The sequence below is a fragment of the Zosterops lateralis genome (genome assembly GCF_965231275.1).
Source record: "Zosterops lateralis genome assembly, chromosome: 3".
Lineage (NCBI taxonomy): Eukaryota > Metazoa > Chordata > Aves > Passeriformes > Zosteropidae > Zosterops > Zosterops lateralis.
The window spans coordinates 98,168,548-98,181,326 of record NC_139764.1 but is presented as its reverse complement, the minus strand read 5'-3'; the positions used below and the strand labels follow the sequence as shown (position 1 = coordinate 98,181,326).

Below are 12,779 nucleotides of genomic sequence, written 5' to 3'. Positions count from 1 at the left end.
GTGCGGTGCAGGATGCGGGGTGCGGTGCGGGGCCGGGCGGTGCGGGGCTCGGTGCGGGGCGCGGTGCGGGGCTCGGTGCGCGGTGCTCAGTGCTCGGTGCGGGGTGCTCGGTGCTCAGTGCGGGGTGCGCGGTGCGGAGTGCGGGGTGAGCTGTGCGCGGTGCGGTGCTGTGCGCTGTGCTCAGTGCGGGGCGCGGTGCGGGGCGCGGAGTGCGGGTGCGGTGCGCGGCCGGCCCGGAGGGGGGCACTGGCCCTCCACGCAGCGCCCGCCCGGCCCCGAGGTGCGCCCTGCCCGCGCTCCCAGGCAGCGCCCTCGGTCATGTTTTTGTCAAAATATTGGCAGCGCTTCTGCAAGTGGCTCCCGAATGGTTTCGGTGCGATAGACACACAGTGCAGTTTGCCCGGGGTGAGTAAACAAACCCCGGCCCGCTCCCCGCGCTTCCCTTACCTGCAGATGGGCCGGAGGGCTCTGACTGTCCAGCTCTGACTGGGGTAAGGCTGGGAGCTGGGCCCCGTGTCATTAGGGGCGATACACAAGCAAAGCCAGGTTTGGAAACCTCTCTTCCAGAGGAGAGAATACTCTTGTGTCTCTGTTCCCCCCGCCGCCGCCGTGTGAAATTGTTTGTAGGTGCATTTCCAACTTTCATGCAGAGCCTACTCAAAAACAAATTGCAGAGTTTAAATAAGATTGTCACCAAAAGTATTTTTCTGTCACATACTTGACTGCAGGCCGTCTTGGTCTGTTGCGTTCGGCTACTCAGTGAACAGGACAACAGGACTGTGCAGAGACAGCAAATGGGCCAGGGAAGGGGCTGAAAATGTCACAGATTTTTCTGATGTGTTCTGGAGGGACAATGACAATCGTATAGAATAAGGAAATTCCACATCATCGAGGAAACTTAAAGAATTAATATTAAGGCTTTGGGCACTCGTCTTTGACCTCGCTGTTTATCTTTGAATGACAAAATCTTAAGGACAAAACCAAAGAGTGAATCTCTAAGGGAAGACCTAGTTCAAGCCCCCAGTTCTGATCGTAGGATTGCATTGTCAAGTCGAGGAATTAGTTAATTCTGAAAGATGAAAAATGTGTTCCTTTCTTAATTTACATTTTTAAAAACATGTTTGTTTGTTTTCCTGCTCAGCTCCCCACGCCTTGTAAATTGTGAATTTCTTTTTTGGCTATGCATGATAAGAAAATCGGTTTCATTCTACAAGTGTGTTAATCATCCCGAGCTTAAAAATACCAAAGTGTAAACGCCGTAGTTTCCAAAGGGGTTGATCTTAAATAATTACAGTGATCTGACCGTTGCAGCTCTTTAATTTTATAAATTTAAGTGTGGGTTTAAAGAGACTTACTGTTGTTTCACTGCACTGAAATGTGCAGCAGGGTGAAAAATTAGTTTTGACGGTGAAATTTGGTGGCGATTGCATTGGACTGTTACTGGTTTGGAAGATCTCAATGCTCTGATCACAACCCTGACTGTGCTGCTGTTAAGAGTTGGGTAAAATATACAGAAGAAAGAGTATTTTAGGGGCTGAGGCGTGCTGATCTGCGGCAGGGAGCTGTTTCACTGCCGGGCTGCCAGGGTTAAACGCTGAGTGCCCGGGGCCGGGGCAGCCCTGTGCCGGGGACAGTGGCGAGCTCTGGCCGCAGGAGGCACGGCCGGGGTGGCCGCACGGACCTTTCCCTGATCCCGGCGGGGCTGGGCACGGGGAGATGCCGATCAGCCCTGGGCCGTGTCCTTCTCTCCCCACCCCCGGCCCGGCCCGGCCCGTGCTAACCCTCCTTGTCTCCTGCTGGCACCGATCCCCCGCGAGGGCGCGCTTCTGCCCGGGGAGGGCAGCCTCGGCATTAAGAGATCAGAGCTGGCTTTCTCCCAGCCTGCGGGAATGGATTTGGTGTCAAGGGCAAGGAAAGGCAGCTGCTGCTGCCCCAGAGCACCACCCACCCACCTGTTCGCTGGGGAAAGTGTTACAGCCCCAGGTGAGGCTCCGGCCTTTCACACTAAGAGTCCCCAGAGCAGAAACCCCAAACAGCTCCCTCAGCCCAGAGGCAGCGCCTGCCAGGGCTGCACTCACCCCAAGCACCAGTGAAGTTTCTTTCGTTCAGGTTACAAGTGACTCTCTTAAAATTCCCAAGTAGGACCCACAATTTAACTTCTCATTTCGGGGAAGTTTATGCGTGCGCTTAAATTAGAATGTCATCTGATAAGGCACAGTTCCCACATCCACTGTCTCATGACAACTACACATATTTAATGAACAGTGGTTCCACAGGGTACAGTAAGTGTCCCTGGAATAATATGGGATACTGCATCACTTCTGAGGGCAAAAGAGAAAGAAGAAATAAACCGTTTCTGGCTTTCAGGAATTTAGACTCCAATTTCAAATTTAATTTAATTCTTATGGAGAGAGTCCCTGTAGGAGCAGCCAAAGTTTAATCAGTAACACAACAGCGATTTAACTCAATTCTCAGTATCTTAGTCATATGGAGAAGCTGCTGCAACTGATTAGAAAGCCCATTTCAGTGAAATATTGCATGGAAGCATGAAAATTCCAGTGAGGAAAGGCAACAGTCACTTCATCATTCCAGATCCCATGTTAACGCATCACCAACTCTCACATTCAAAGCCCTTTTAGAGAAATTTAATAGTTGGGGCACTAATAACCACCCACAACCCTTAATTCTGAGTGATTATTCTAAGCACAAATTAACAGATCTGGGCCATTACTACCCCGAACTGAATCATTCAGAGGGGTGGGAGGGAAGAAAAAAGGCGATACTCCATGGGAATGCCTCAGGATTAACTGCTTTTGTACATTTCCAAGCACTTTTGTCAATAGCATCCCTTGTGTAATAAATTCCTTTTCTAGTTCCTTTCACACTGTTTACAGGCAGATGACTTAGAAGATTGCAATATACACTCAAATAAGATTTTCCAAGTTACAAGAATTATTCACTTCAGGTAATTTTATTCTTTATAGTCTCTACATATTTGAATTTTTACTTGATAAATTCATAACAATGTATAAGTATTAAAAAAAAACCCAACAGCAAAAACAACACAAATCAAAGCCAGCAAACAGTTGGTCCCCAAAGAATAAAGCAAGCAATCAGTTCAAGAAACACACTTGATTTATTTTGTATAAAAAGGGTTAAGTTTACAACTAAACTTTTATAAAAAGTTTAGCATGATTAAGTACATCATTACACTTTTTGCAGAAATGTATATTTCTGCCACTATACAAGAAAACTCTAATTAAAGAGTTCACAAGGTTTCACTCATATATATATATTTATATATAAATATATACACAGCATTCAGTCCTAGGTTTGTGTCAAAAAGGTAATTTCTGACCACAGACTTTCCTAAAAAACTGAACACTGGATCCTTCTGGTACTCACGCTCCACCTTTGGAAAAAAGGCAAAGTCTGCTTTAAAATGGGCAACTCCTTGTGAGATTTTTGTTTCGCTCCCCACGTTGGGAATAGTATATAAAGGAAGCCTTCCAACTAGGGAAAGGGTATTTAAGAGTCTCTTCATAAATAACTAGGTTCAGTCCAAGTTGAAAAATGGGGTGGGGATAAAGATCAATCTTGAATTTTTCTTCTTTATTCATTTTAAAAGGTCCTTTTTCTTGAATGTGGATTTCCCCCTCCAGATACAGCTGAAAAATAAATTCAGCACCTCAAAAAAAAAAAAAAAAATCCTGTAGACATTTTCTTGTGCAAAAGAAAAAAAAAATCTCATCAGTGGAACACCTGCAAGAGATTGAAAAGAGGCATATTTAGGAGAATGCTAACAGGGCAGAGATCCGGACAGACTGGCGCCAGAGAGGAAGCCACAGTTTGAACATTTAACCAAACACTCAGAGATTGGGCAAACCCTGGCGTCCAGATGCAACACATACACGCTCACACACTCGCTCTCAAGAGCACAAATTGAACATAAAAATAACATACACTCCAGGGAAAGGCTAGAAAAAGGATTCTCAGTCCAATCTTTATTTAGATCTCTGTAAACGCAATGTTCAGAGGCGCCAGTCTGCCTCTTAGAGCAATTATTTGATTAAAAGCAGTCGCTTATTTAACTGATAGCGCAGACAATCCCACATCACAGAATTCAAGGAATTGTGCCAAGATTCCCAACTTAATCAGTCACTTTGGCCCAGGAAGTTAAGGCTCCAAAAGAGATAAGAACATGCATTAGGCAGAGAGCAGGATCAGAGGAGCCTGTGCTGCTGGGTGACCCTCAGCGACACACACACACACAGGACCTCAAGACTCGGTTCCTAGGCTCATTTCTTACTGATTACAAAGGCATCTCCTAATCAACTTTCAGGACCTATTTTTAGCCCTTGCCATCACGCCTCCCGTTCCCCGGGGAGGCAGTTTTCACCCCAAGTTTATGAAAAAGGCGCACCGCACTCACCGTTCGATTCAGCCACAAAGTGCTTTGCTGTCGCTTGACATGAGCTCTGAGGGGAACTCGGACGCCTGCGGGAGAACAAGGGCAGTGTGAGGGCGAGGTGGGCGAGCGGCCCCGGGGGCGGGACGGGCTGTCCGGGCTCCCGGCAATGCCCCGGCTCCCGGCAATGCCCCGGCCCGGCAGCCTCAGGAGGGGAGCCCGGCGGGCCCCGCTGTCACCGCCCCCCGCCCGGGGACAGACCCCGCCAGCGCTCCCCGTGCGGGCTCGGGGCCGCCCTTACCTGTAGCGAGAGGATGCTGATGTCTGTGTTGAGCGTGGTCAGAGGAGTCCTGGAGGAAGGGTTCTGCCCGGGCCTCTGGTGGTGCAGGCTGACGATGCTGGGGTGCGAGTCCAAAGCGATCTGCAGGTCCAGGATGTAGTCGATGACGTGCTGCAAGATTTCCATCTTGCTCACTTTCTTGTTCTGCGGGATGCTGGGCACCAGCTCCTTCAGCTTGGAGTAGCAGTCGTTCATGTTGTACAGCAGGCTCATGGGATCATCCACGGGGGTCTTGCTCCGGGAGATGCCCAGGTTGTGCTCCGAGAGGCCGGTTTTCCTGACAGACCGCACCGGGCTGAAGGCTTTCATGCTGGCAGGCGGACGGACGGAGAGCGCGATTCCGGCGGGAGGGCTGGAGCCTGGAGAGCTCTGCGCTACGGCTCTGGCGCTGCCGGAGCTCGCACTGAGGGCCGGCGCTGCGCGACCGCTCTTATACGGCTGCCGCGGCCGGGCCCGGCCCGCGCTCGCTGCCATTGGTGGCCGCCGGCACGTCCATCACCGCGGGGCGCCCTCACTGGTGGGGCCTTCCGCCCGGGCAGCCAATGGCAGCGGGGGGCGTGGCCGCGCGCACAGCTGAGGGAGTAAATAGTGCGCGGGGCTGTGCGGGCCCGCGCGGGTGTGGGGAGGTTGCTCCGCGCTCCCCCCAGCCCTCAGGTGTCCCCCCCCTGGCCCTCAGGTGTCCCCGCGGCCTCCTCTGCCCCCCTGCCCGCTCCCTGCCCTCCGCCGCACCCCGATCTCTGCGCGGGCTCGCCCCGGTGTGCGGGGCTGGCGGCGCGGAACGCGCAGTTCCCGCTGCAGCGAGGGGTGGCGGGGGCTGAGCCTTCCCCAGGTCACCGTGAATTGGAGCATCTCGGCGGTGTTTGTGTGTCCACACTTAGCGCACGGCAGCGAAAGTCAATGGCCGGGTTTGCAGCCAGCGCTGTAGGCTGCGGCTGCAAGGAGGAATGAAATAAATCAAGATTAAAGATAAAATAAGCCTATAAAGCCCACAGCAAGTTTCCGTCCCCCTAGTGAGGAGGGGACATGGAGCACCCGGCAGCCAGGCCGGGTCCCTCCCAGCGCCCCGCTCCCCAGAACAGGGCTACTTCAGATGATGCTATTAATTGGAGATCATTAAGCAAATCTGCATACTGGAAGTGCATTTACATGTATTACCCTTGAAAGGCTGCTCATCTGCGCCCTATCAGTGCTCCTGACACAGAACTGCCATTAATTATGCATAGATTGTTTCTGGTGACAAATGCAAATGCTTACTACACGCTGTACTTTTAGCAGCTTTCGGTTGCAGCCAATGAAACATCTTCCAGAAACATTCCAGAGGAAAAAGTTTTCGGGGTTTTTCTGTTTTGTTGAGCTGGAGAAGTGACTTAGATTTTTTTTTTTTTTTTAAGTTTAGTTCCACTGTATTTTCCTATATTTTGCTTATGCTAGCGGCTGTGTAACAAACGGACACAGCTTCCACCTTCCCTTCCACACCTAAGGAAAGTTCTGCTTTAAAAAGGGTGAACGTATATACGCAACTAATATAAATGAAATTCTGCACAAATCGCAGCAATTCTCTGATAGTAAAACCATTCAGATGCTCAAAGCACGTTAGTGTTCATTGCAAACAAAACCTGTAATAAACGCATACCTCCATAAAATCAGTGAGGATTGTGCTGCCAATCATAAATATGAAAAGCAGACAAATACTGGATTTATCTGCGCGGTTGTTGCACAGCTACACGGAGGGGGCCGGGGCTGTGAGAGAGGAACATTGCGGACACTTGGAGACAAAGCTGCGAAGAGCCACATCAGGTTTTTCCCAATTAACGTGGCATTCCTGAGCTGGTGGTTGGCTATTCTTTTACCAGGGCACTTTGGTGACTGAGACACCAGGGTGTTTGTCCCGGGGCTGTTCTCCGGGGGGGCTGGAGGCGGTGCCGAGGCTGACAGGAACACAGTTCAGCGCGTTTTGAAACGCGGAGGGTGAAAGTGAATCTCGACATTCAATCTGATAGGAAGACAAGTACAGTGTTCAAGTGCAGTTACAGAGAGTAAATAATAATAAAAAACACCCTGCCAATTAACGACTTACTTAAAATCACGACTTAGGGAGACTTCAACCCTTACATCTCTAAGATTCCAATTGCTGGTGGTATTTGACGTGCAGGTCAAACCTAAAGGTCAGACCTACAGGTTTTGGTCCTTGCAACATGCGTTTCTGTCTAATGAAGGCACCAGTGGGAGAAATGTCGAGTGGTTTTGGTGCAATAACAGCCAAGGTAAATATGTTCATGCCTCTCCCATCACTGCTGGTGGTTCTCGGACAGCGCAGCAGCACCGCCCGGCCGGGCGCTGCAGAGGACCCGTATTATTGCTCTCGGCTTTCCGCACCAAGGGCTTAGCAGGCTTTTCCGAACACCGGGAAGTTGTGGAGAGGCTAACCTGGCTGTTTGCTCTGTCATCAAATGACTGTCATGTGCACGCAGTAGAGCCGGCGGGCAGTCAGGCTCCGCTTCCCCAGGAGAGCGGCTCCAGTGGCTTTCCCCTAACATTTAATTCCCCCAGTTCTGCTGTTTTACCATTGAAAGCCTTGGCAGCGGCTGGGCAGCTCTGGGAGCTCCTGACACGGCCCCACGGGCGGTGCCGGTGCCGGCGGGCCGGGGGGGCCCGAACCCAGCGGGGAGGGGCTGCGAGCCGCTCCCGGGGGCTCTGCCGGGACCCGGGACCCGTCCCAGGCAGCTCCCAGCGCCTCGGCAGCGCTGCGTCCGCCTCTGTTTTCAGCCGGGACTTTTACAGCCGGTTCCCAGCCCCGAAACGCCGCCAACATCTGTGAGGAGTCGCCGCCACAAAGCGCCGCTTTCTCCTCCGCGCCCCCGGGATCGCAAACGCGGGGCTGCGCTCCGCGGGCGCGCGTTTCCCCCGCCCGGCGCCGGCTCCGGGTGCGCGGAGCGGGGCCGGGAGCGCGGCCGCCCCGGGGGCGCCGTCCCCCCCCCCGCGCCCCCGCGCCCCGCCCCGCGCCCGGGGCCGGCCCGGACTGCGCGGCGCCAGCCCCGTGACATCAGCCCCTCGCCGCCGCCCCCCCCGCCCGCGCCGCCCGGGCCCGGCGGCGCCGCTCAGGCGGCTGCCATGGCGACCGGGGCTGCGCCCGCGGCGGCGGCCCGGCCCCGCTTCCCCCTCCCGGGCGCACCTGCAGCGGGGGCCGCCGCCGGACGCCCCGCCAGGCCGCGGGGGGAGGACGAGGGAATGTGGGAAGGCGGGGGGGGCGCCCGCAGAAAGGAGAGAGGAAAGTGTAAAACGGGCAAAATCGCGGGTGCGCGTGGGGGGAAAGGTGCCGGCGCCGCTCGCCCCTCAGCCCGGCTGCCCCGCGGGGCCGGTGCCCGCGGCCCGGGCGGGAAGGGCTGGGCCGCGCTTCCCGGGCTCCCATGTGGGGGACAGAGCGGGGGGTTCGGTTCTGCACCCCTTCGCCCCCCCAAAAAAAACCCCAAAAAACAAACCAAACCAAACCCGTATGTTTTTGCGGATTTTTTGAGGGGTGCCAGTTCTTTCGGCTGTGAAGGCTCAGCCCAGCCCAGGGTCACAAGGCCCCCCGGGCGGGCTCCCCGGTGTGCGGGCCGGGGCTCCGGGCAGGGCCTGAGGGACGGCGCGTTCCTCCGCGGCCCTGTCCCCTGCCGCTAATGAAATCTATCTAAAACATCCACTAATAATGTAAATAGCTTTAATTGCCGCGTATTTAAGCCATCAAACCAGACTAAAAAAAAAAAATCTGTTAAAATTGGCCGGGTTCCAAGTCATTGACACTATCCAGCCTGTCCAAGCGGGGTGTCCAAATATGTTTTGATACAGGAATTTTCAATGTACCAGGTAAAATATCTCGCTAAACCCGGCCACTTTTAACTACCCGCTTCCTTTTGTTTCCCTCACGTTTCCAATTCATTCAAAGTTGTAGAAGTTTGGGGGTTGGATTTTTTTTTTTTTTTTTCCTTTCTCTCTTTCTTTTGAGCGGGAGGGAGAGTAATGCATGCAAAATATTTAGTTACAACTTCTGCGAAAGGCAGCGATCTGTAACAGCATTTTCTACTTTCACAAAGGATTTTCCTGTTACTTTTGTTCCGGTCACAAAATTAAAAAAAAAAAAAAAAAAAAAGGCGAAAGAAGAAAAAAAAAAAAAACTTGGGGGAGAGATAAGGTCTGGAAAACAATCTGGAATTGCCAGGCTGTTGGTGGGAGCTCTGCGGGGCTGGCGTCAGGAAGTCTGCGCCGCCTTCTATTACTGTTGATCCAGCTTTGTGCAGCTGCACTCAGTACAATTAGCTTGTAGAAACAATCCTGCTGTAGGCAGCCTCTTCCCTTCAAAGTGCTTTTCTATACTGATCCCCTCACATCATGATGCTGGAAATCAAGTCACAAGCCGACCACTGTTTGGCCAACATCATCTGTGGGAATTCATTAACCTCCATCCCAGAGATGCAACAAGAGATTGTTTGTCCAGAACTAAACTTACAGCTTAATATGATGTAGCCCATACAGGAAAAAAACCTGTGTGTCCCCCCCCACCCTTTTTTTTTTTTTTTTTTTTTTTTTTTTTTTTTTTTTTTTTTTTTTTTTTTGTCCATAACAAGAAACACATTGTGAAGCTTTTTCTTCATTTTTTTTTTTTTTTCTTCAGGGGGTGGGGAATGTAGCTGAAACCAGGCATGAGCCGGCTCCTGCTAAAACTTTGCCATCAAACTGTTTTTTGGTTCATCGGGCTGCAGTTTCCATAGAAGCAACTTATCCCCGCGATCATCTTGTCGGGTGCACTTCGCAAGCTCATTTCCCGTCTGAGCTTGCTCCGCTGCTCTCGGATGCTGCAGCTGACACATTTCCTCCCCGTGCACTTTGCACCCACCTCATCCTTGCCCAGATGCTCGGGGCTGATTGTGCCTAAAAGGGGGTTTCAGCACACTCCGCAGCTGCCTTGGGGGAAGGGACTGGGTTTTTTTTGGTTTGTTTGTTTTTTTTTTCCCTTCTACTTTTCCCTGTTCCCCACTGGTCGCCGTGGCGGCAGAGCCCTGCCCGTGCCCCCGGCCCCAGCGCTGCAGGCCGGGCTGGCAGGGGCGCGGCTGCGGCCACTGTCCCACGCCTCGCGCGTGTCGTGCGTGCGCCACCGCAGCCGGTGTCACGGTGTCACCGGGGCCGGGCCGGGCGGAGCGCGGCTGCCGTGCGTGGGACAGACAGCGCTGCCGCGGGCCCGGCCGGGGAGCGGGGCCCGGCGCTCCGCCTGCGTGGGCAGCCCCGGAGCGGCCCCGGCAGGGTGACATCTCCCCGCGCCCGCGGCGCCCTGCCAACAGCTGTGCTGCTGCGGGCAGGAGTCCTGCTCCCCGGCCCCCCGTGCTGCCCCGGCAGGGCTCCTGGCGTCCCGCTCTGCCGGCAGCGCCTCTGGGGCACGGGGCTGGCACCGCAGCTCCCTCGCCTCCAGGTCCTTCCCGGGGCACGAGAATGCCCTGCCCACCGTGTGCACCCGCCCCGCTCCGAACCCCTCCGGCTGCTGCTTCCAGGAACGTCTGCATACACCTTCTCCGAGACCCATCTCCAAACTCCATTCTTTTCTGGGCCGTATTGGCAAATGCCACACATCTGCCAACTTTTAAGATCTTTTTTCCTCTTTCCTCATTGTGCTTTTGAATAACGTTGCTTTCGCACAGTATCATTCCCTTCATCCCCGCTTTTAGGCATCTCTCATTTGCTGCTGTTAGTCCCAAAACGTGTATTTTTGGGATGCTTTGGAAGTATTTTGGCAAAATATAAATGTTTTTTAATTCTTTTGAGACATCTCCATTTTGGCTAGAAGTGTCGAATTATAGGAAGGCCAGGCCTTTGTTTGGATTCTGTTTTGACATGTGTATCATTTTATGACCATATTCCTAAACTGCTGCTGTGCAATAAAATGACTTTTACTCGAACTGTGTTCTCCAGCACCACCCTGCAAAGAGGGGTGTTTCCATGTGAATTGCATGGTTTTGCTGCAACATTTATATCAAATCCACATTTGGATGCTTTAGTTCTAATGTTTATTTCTGTTTTGTAGGATTTCTCTTTTTTGGAAGTAGGACCAGTGCCCTGAAGGCTTTGCTACATAAACTGCTGTCTGCAAAGGGCTGTTGCTTACCTGATTCTACTTGAAGAAAATTGCTGTGAAATCTTTCAGAGAGCAATCTCTCTGGCATAGTAAATTCTACTGGTATAAGGTGTATTAGATCCATGTCTATTAACTCCTATGTTTTTACTCAAAGCCAAATGCATTTATTTTTAAAAATCTTTAACTATTTTATTAATGCAACATCTATGTTTTAATTAAGTTACATATCATCCTCTATAAGTGCTTATAGTGAACCATTTAGGTGGCTCTCTAATCAAGCAAGTTCACTTATTAGTGCATGGCTTTTGTAGCAGATGGTTTTCATCTAGTGTAGCTTTTCTAGTGATACCTTTAAATTAATGTAGGTCTAAAATGTTGCAGATTTTGCACTCCCCACCAATTCTCTGGAAAAATCTATTCAGGATAGAAAAGGGAGAAGGGGCCAGGCAGCAGATTACTGACAGTACCTCACGTGCAATGAGGAATAAACCAAGGAGTAAAAAATGGGCTTATTCTTTTGTTAATTATCTGTCTGTCTGGTCCAGCTCCCCTCAGTCTTCCACTTTGGCCCAATTTTGATCTTTAGGTACTGGCCTGTGGGAATAAGATCACAAAACACTTGGCTTAATTTCACTGAAAAAAAAAAAAAAAAAAAAAAAAAAAGGAGGGTATGGTTTTAAGCATACACCCCCCTCTCCACCTCCCAAATTATAAAATTATGATAATTTCAAGTAGAAGTGTGTTTATGTAGTATGCTCTGCGTGTTTTGTTTTTCCTCAATAATAATAATGTTTCATGAAATAGAGAAGAAATTGAGTCTGTTCTGCAACTGGCATCTAATTGTTGGTCAATCTGGCCTTCCTGTTTTCTTCAGGAAGAATACCTCAGTTCCATAGTGGAAATACCACAGTTCCAGGGGCCGCAGCATTCTCAGTCCTTTTTAAGTAATGTACAGAAAAAAAATTTGTATGGTCAGGAAAGCCTAATTCCACTCAGGATTTGGGCACTGGAAGTGCAGTTTAATAAAATAAGTGCATAGCATCCCAAATGCATGTGCACCCCCATGAGTCCTGTTGAACCACGAGAGTTCTAGTGAAGTTTCCTGGGCTGTTAAAACTTTGCTTCTTTATTGGCCCAGAATGAGGATTATCTAGGTTAAACTGACTTTCTTAGTGACTGTTGCCTGCATAAACCCACCTGGGACACACAAAATAGGTATGTGTCTAAATCTCTGGAGAGGCCTGGTCCAGGAGGTGTGCACAAGTCATGGTTAAATGCACGCTGACAGCGTGGAGCTTAGCACAAGGAGCAGCAGCTGGAGCTGCCGGAAAGTTCAGGGGCAAAGAAGGAAAAGAACTGCTGCTTTCTCATAAGCAATTTTTCTCATGAGAGCACTTGTCCTGGAAGTGAGTGATGCAGATTCAATGTTCTCCTCATCAGAGGTGATATAAACTCCCTCCTGCTTGCAAAGCAACCTTAACGACCAGAGATAAGGCTAAGGTGGAGGACACCCACCCATCCTGTTCAAGCTTGCCACAGTAAAGAAACAGATGCAAATTTCAGAGGGCCAGAGGCATTATAAACAAGAGGGAGCCTAACACTGTAGCTCAGGGGTAAAGGCATCTCCTGGATGGCAAGAAGCCTGAAGTCTGGGCCTGCTGGCCTGGCAGACTCACCGATTCTTGAGGGTGAGGTTCATCTCACCTTATCTTAGCTATTTGGAGGTTTTATGTCTCATCTCTCTACAGTCGGTGGGAAGAGAAAACAAGAGACACCTGCAGAGAGTGATTCATTCTGTGCCCATCTGACACCTCTCTCAGGATGGAGTGAATCTCCTCGCTGGGGGCCGTTGCTCGCCATCAGTTCTCAGCAGGAGCCAGACAACCACTTTCAGCCAGAAGCCTGACTTAGAGATGCCAAGCGAGGTA

At 51.3% G+C, this 12,779-nt stretch overlaps 1 protein-coding gene and 1 long non-coding RNA gene across 2 annotated transcripts in view; one reads left to right on the top strand and one right to left on the bottom strand.

Annotated features, from left to right (window-relative positions):
* The first annotated feature begins 315 nt into the window (after positions 1-315).
* LOC310906681 overlaps positions 316-12,779 on the top strand; it is a 169,312-nt gene continuing 156,848 nt past the window's right edge. Inside the window, exon 1 of the long non-coding RNA XR_014589465.1 lies at positions 316-405. This is a non-coding gene — a long non-coding RNA (uncharacterized lncRNA). The remainder of the gene's footprint in view (positions 406-12,779) is intronic.
* Positions 2,968-5,142, bottom strand: ID2 (inhibitor of DNA binding 2). The gene is made up of 3 exons (XM_083856067.1): positions 4,710-5,142; positions 4,433-4,497; positions 2,968-3,762 (listed from the first exon to the last, which is right to left on the bottom strand). Exons 1-2 carry the CDS (start codon positions 5,055-5,057, stop codon positions 4,441-4,443), a joined length of 405 nt encoding a protein of 134 aa, XP_083712193.1. The 5' UTR covers positions 5,058-5,142; the 3' UTR covers positions 2,968-3,762; positions 4,433-4,440.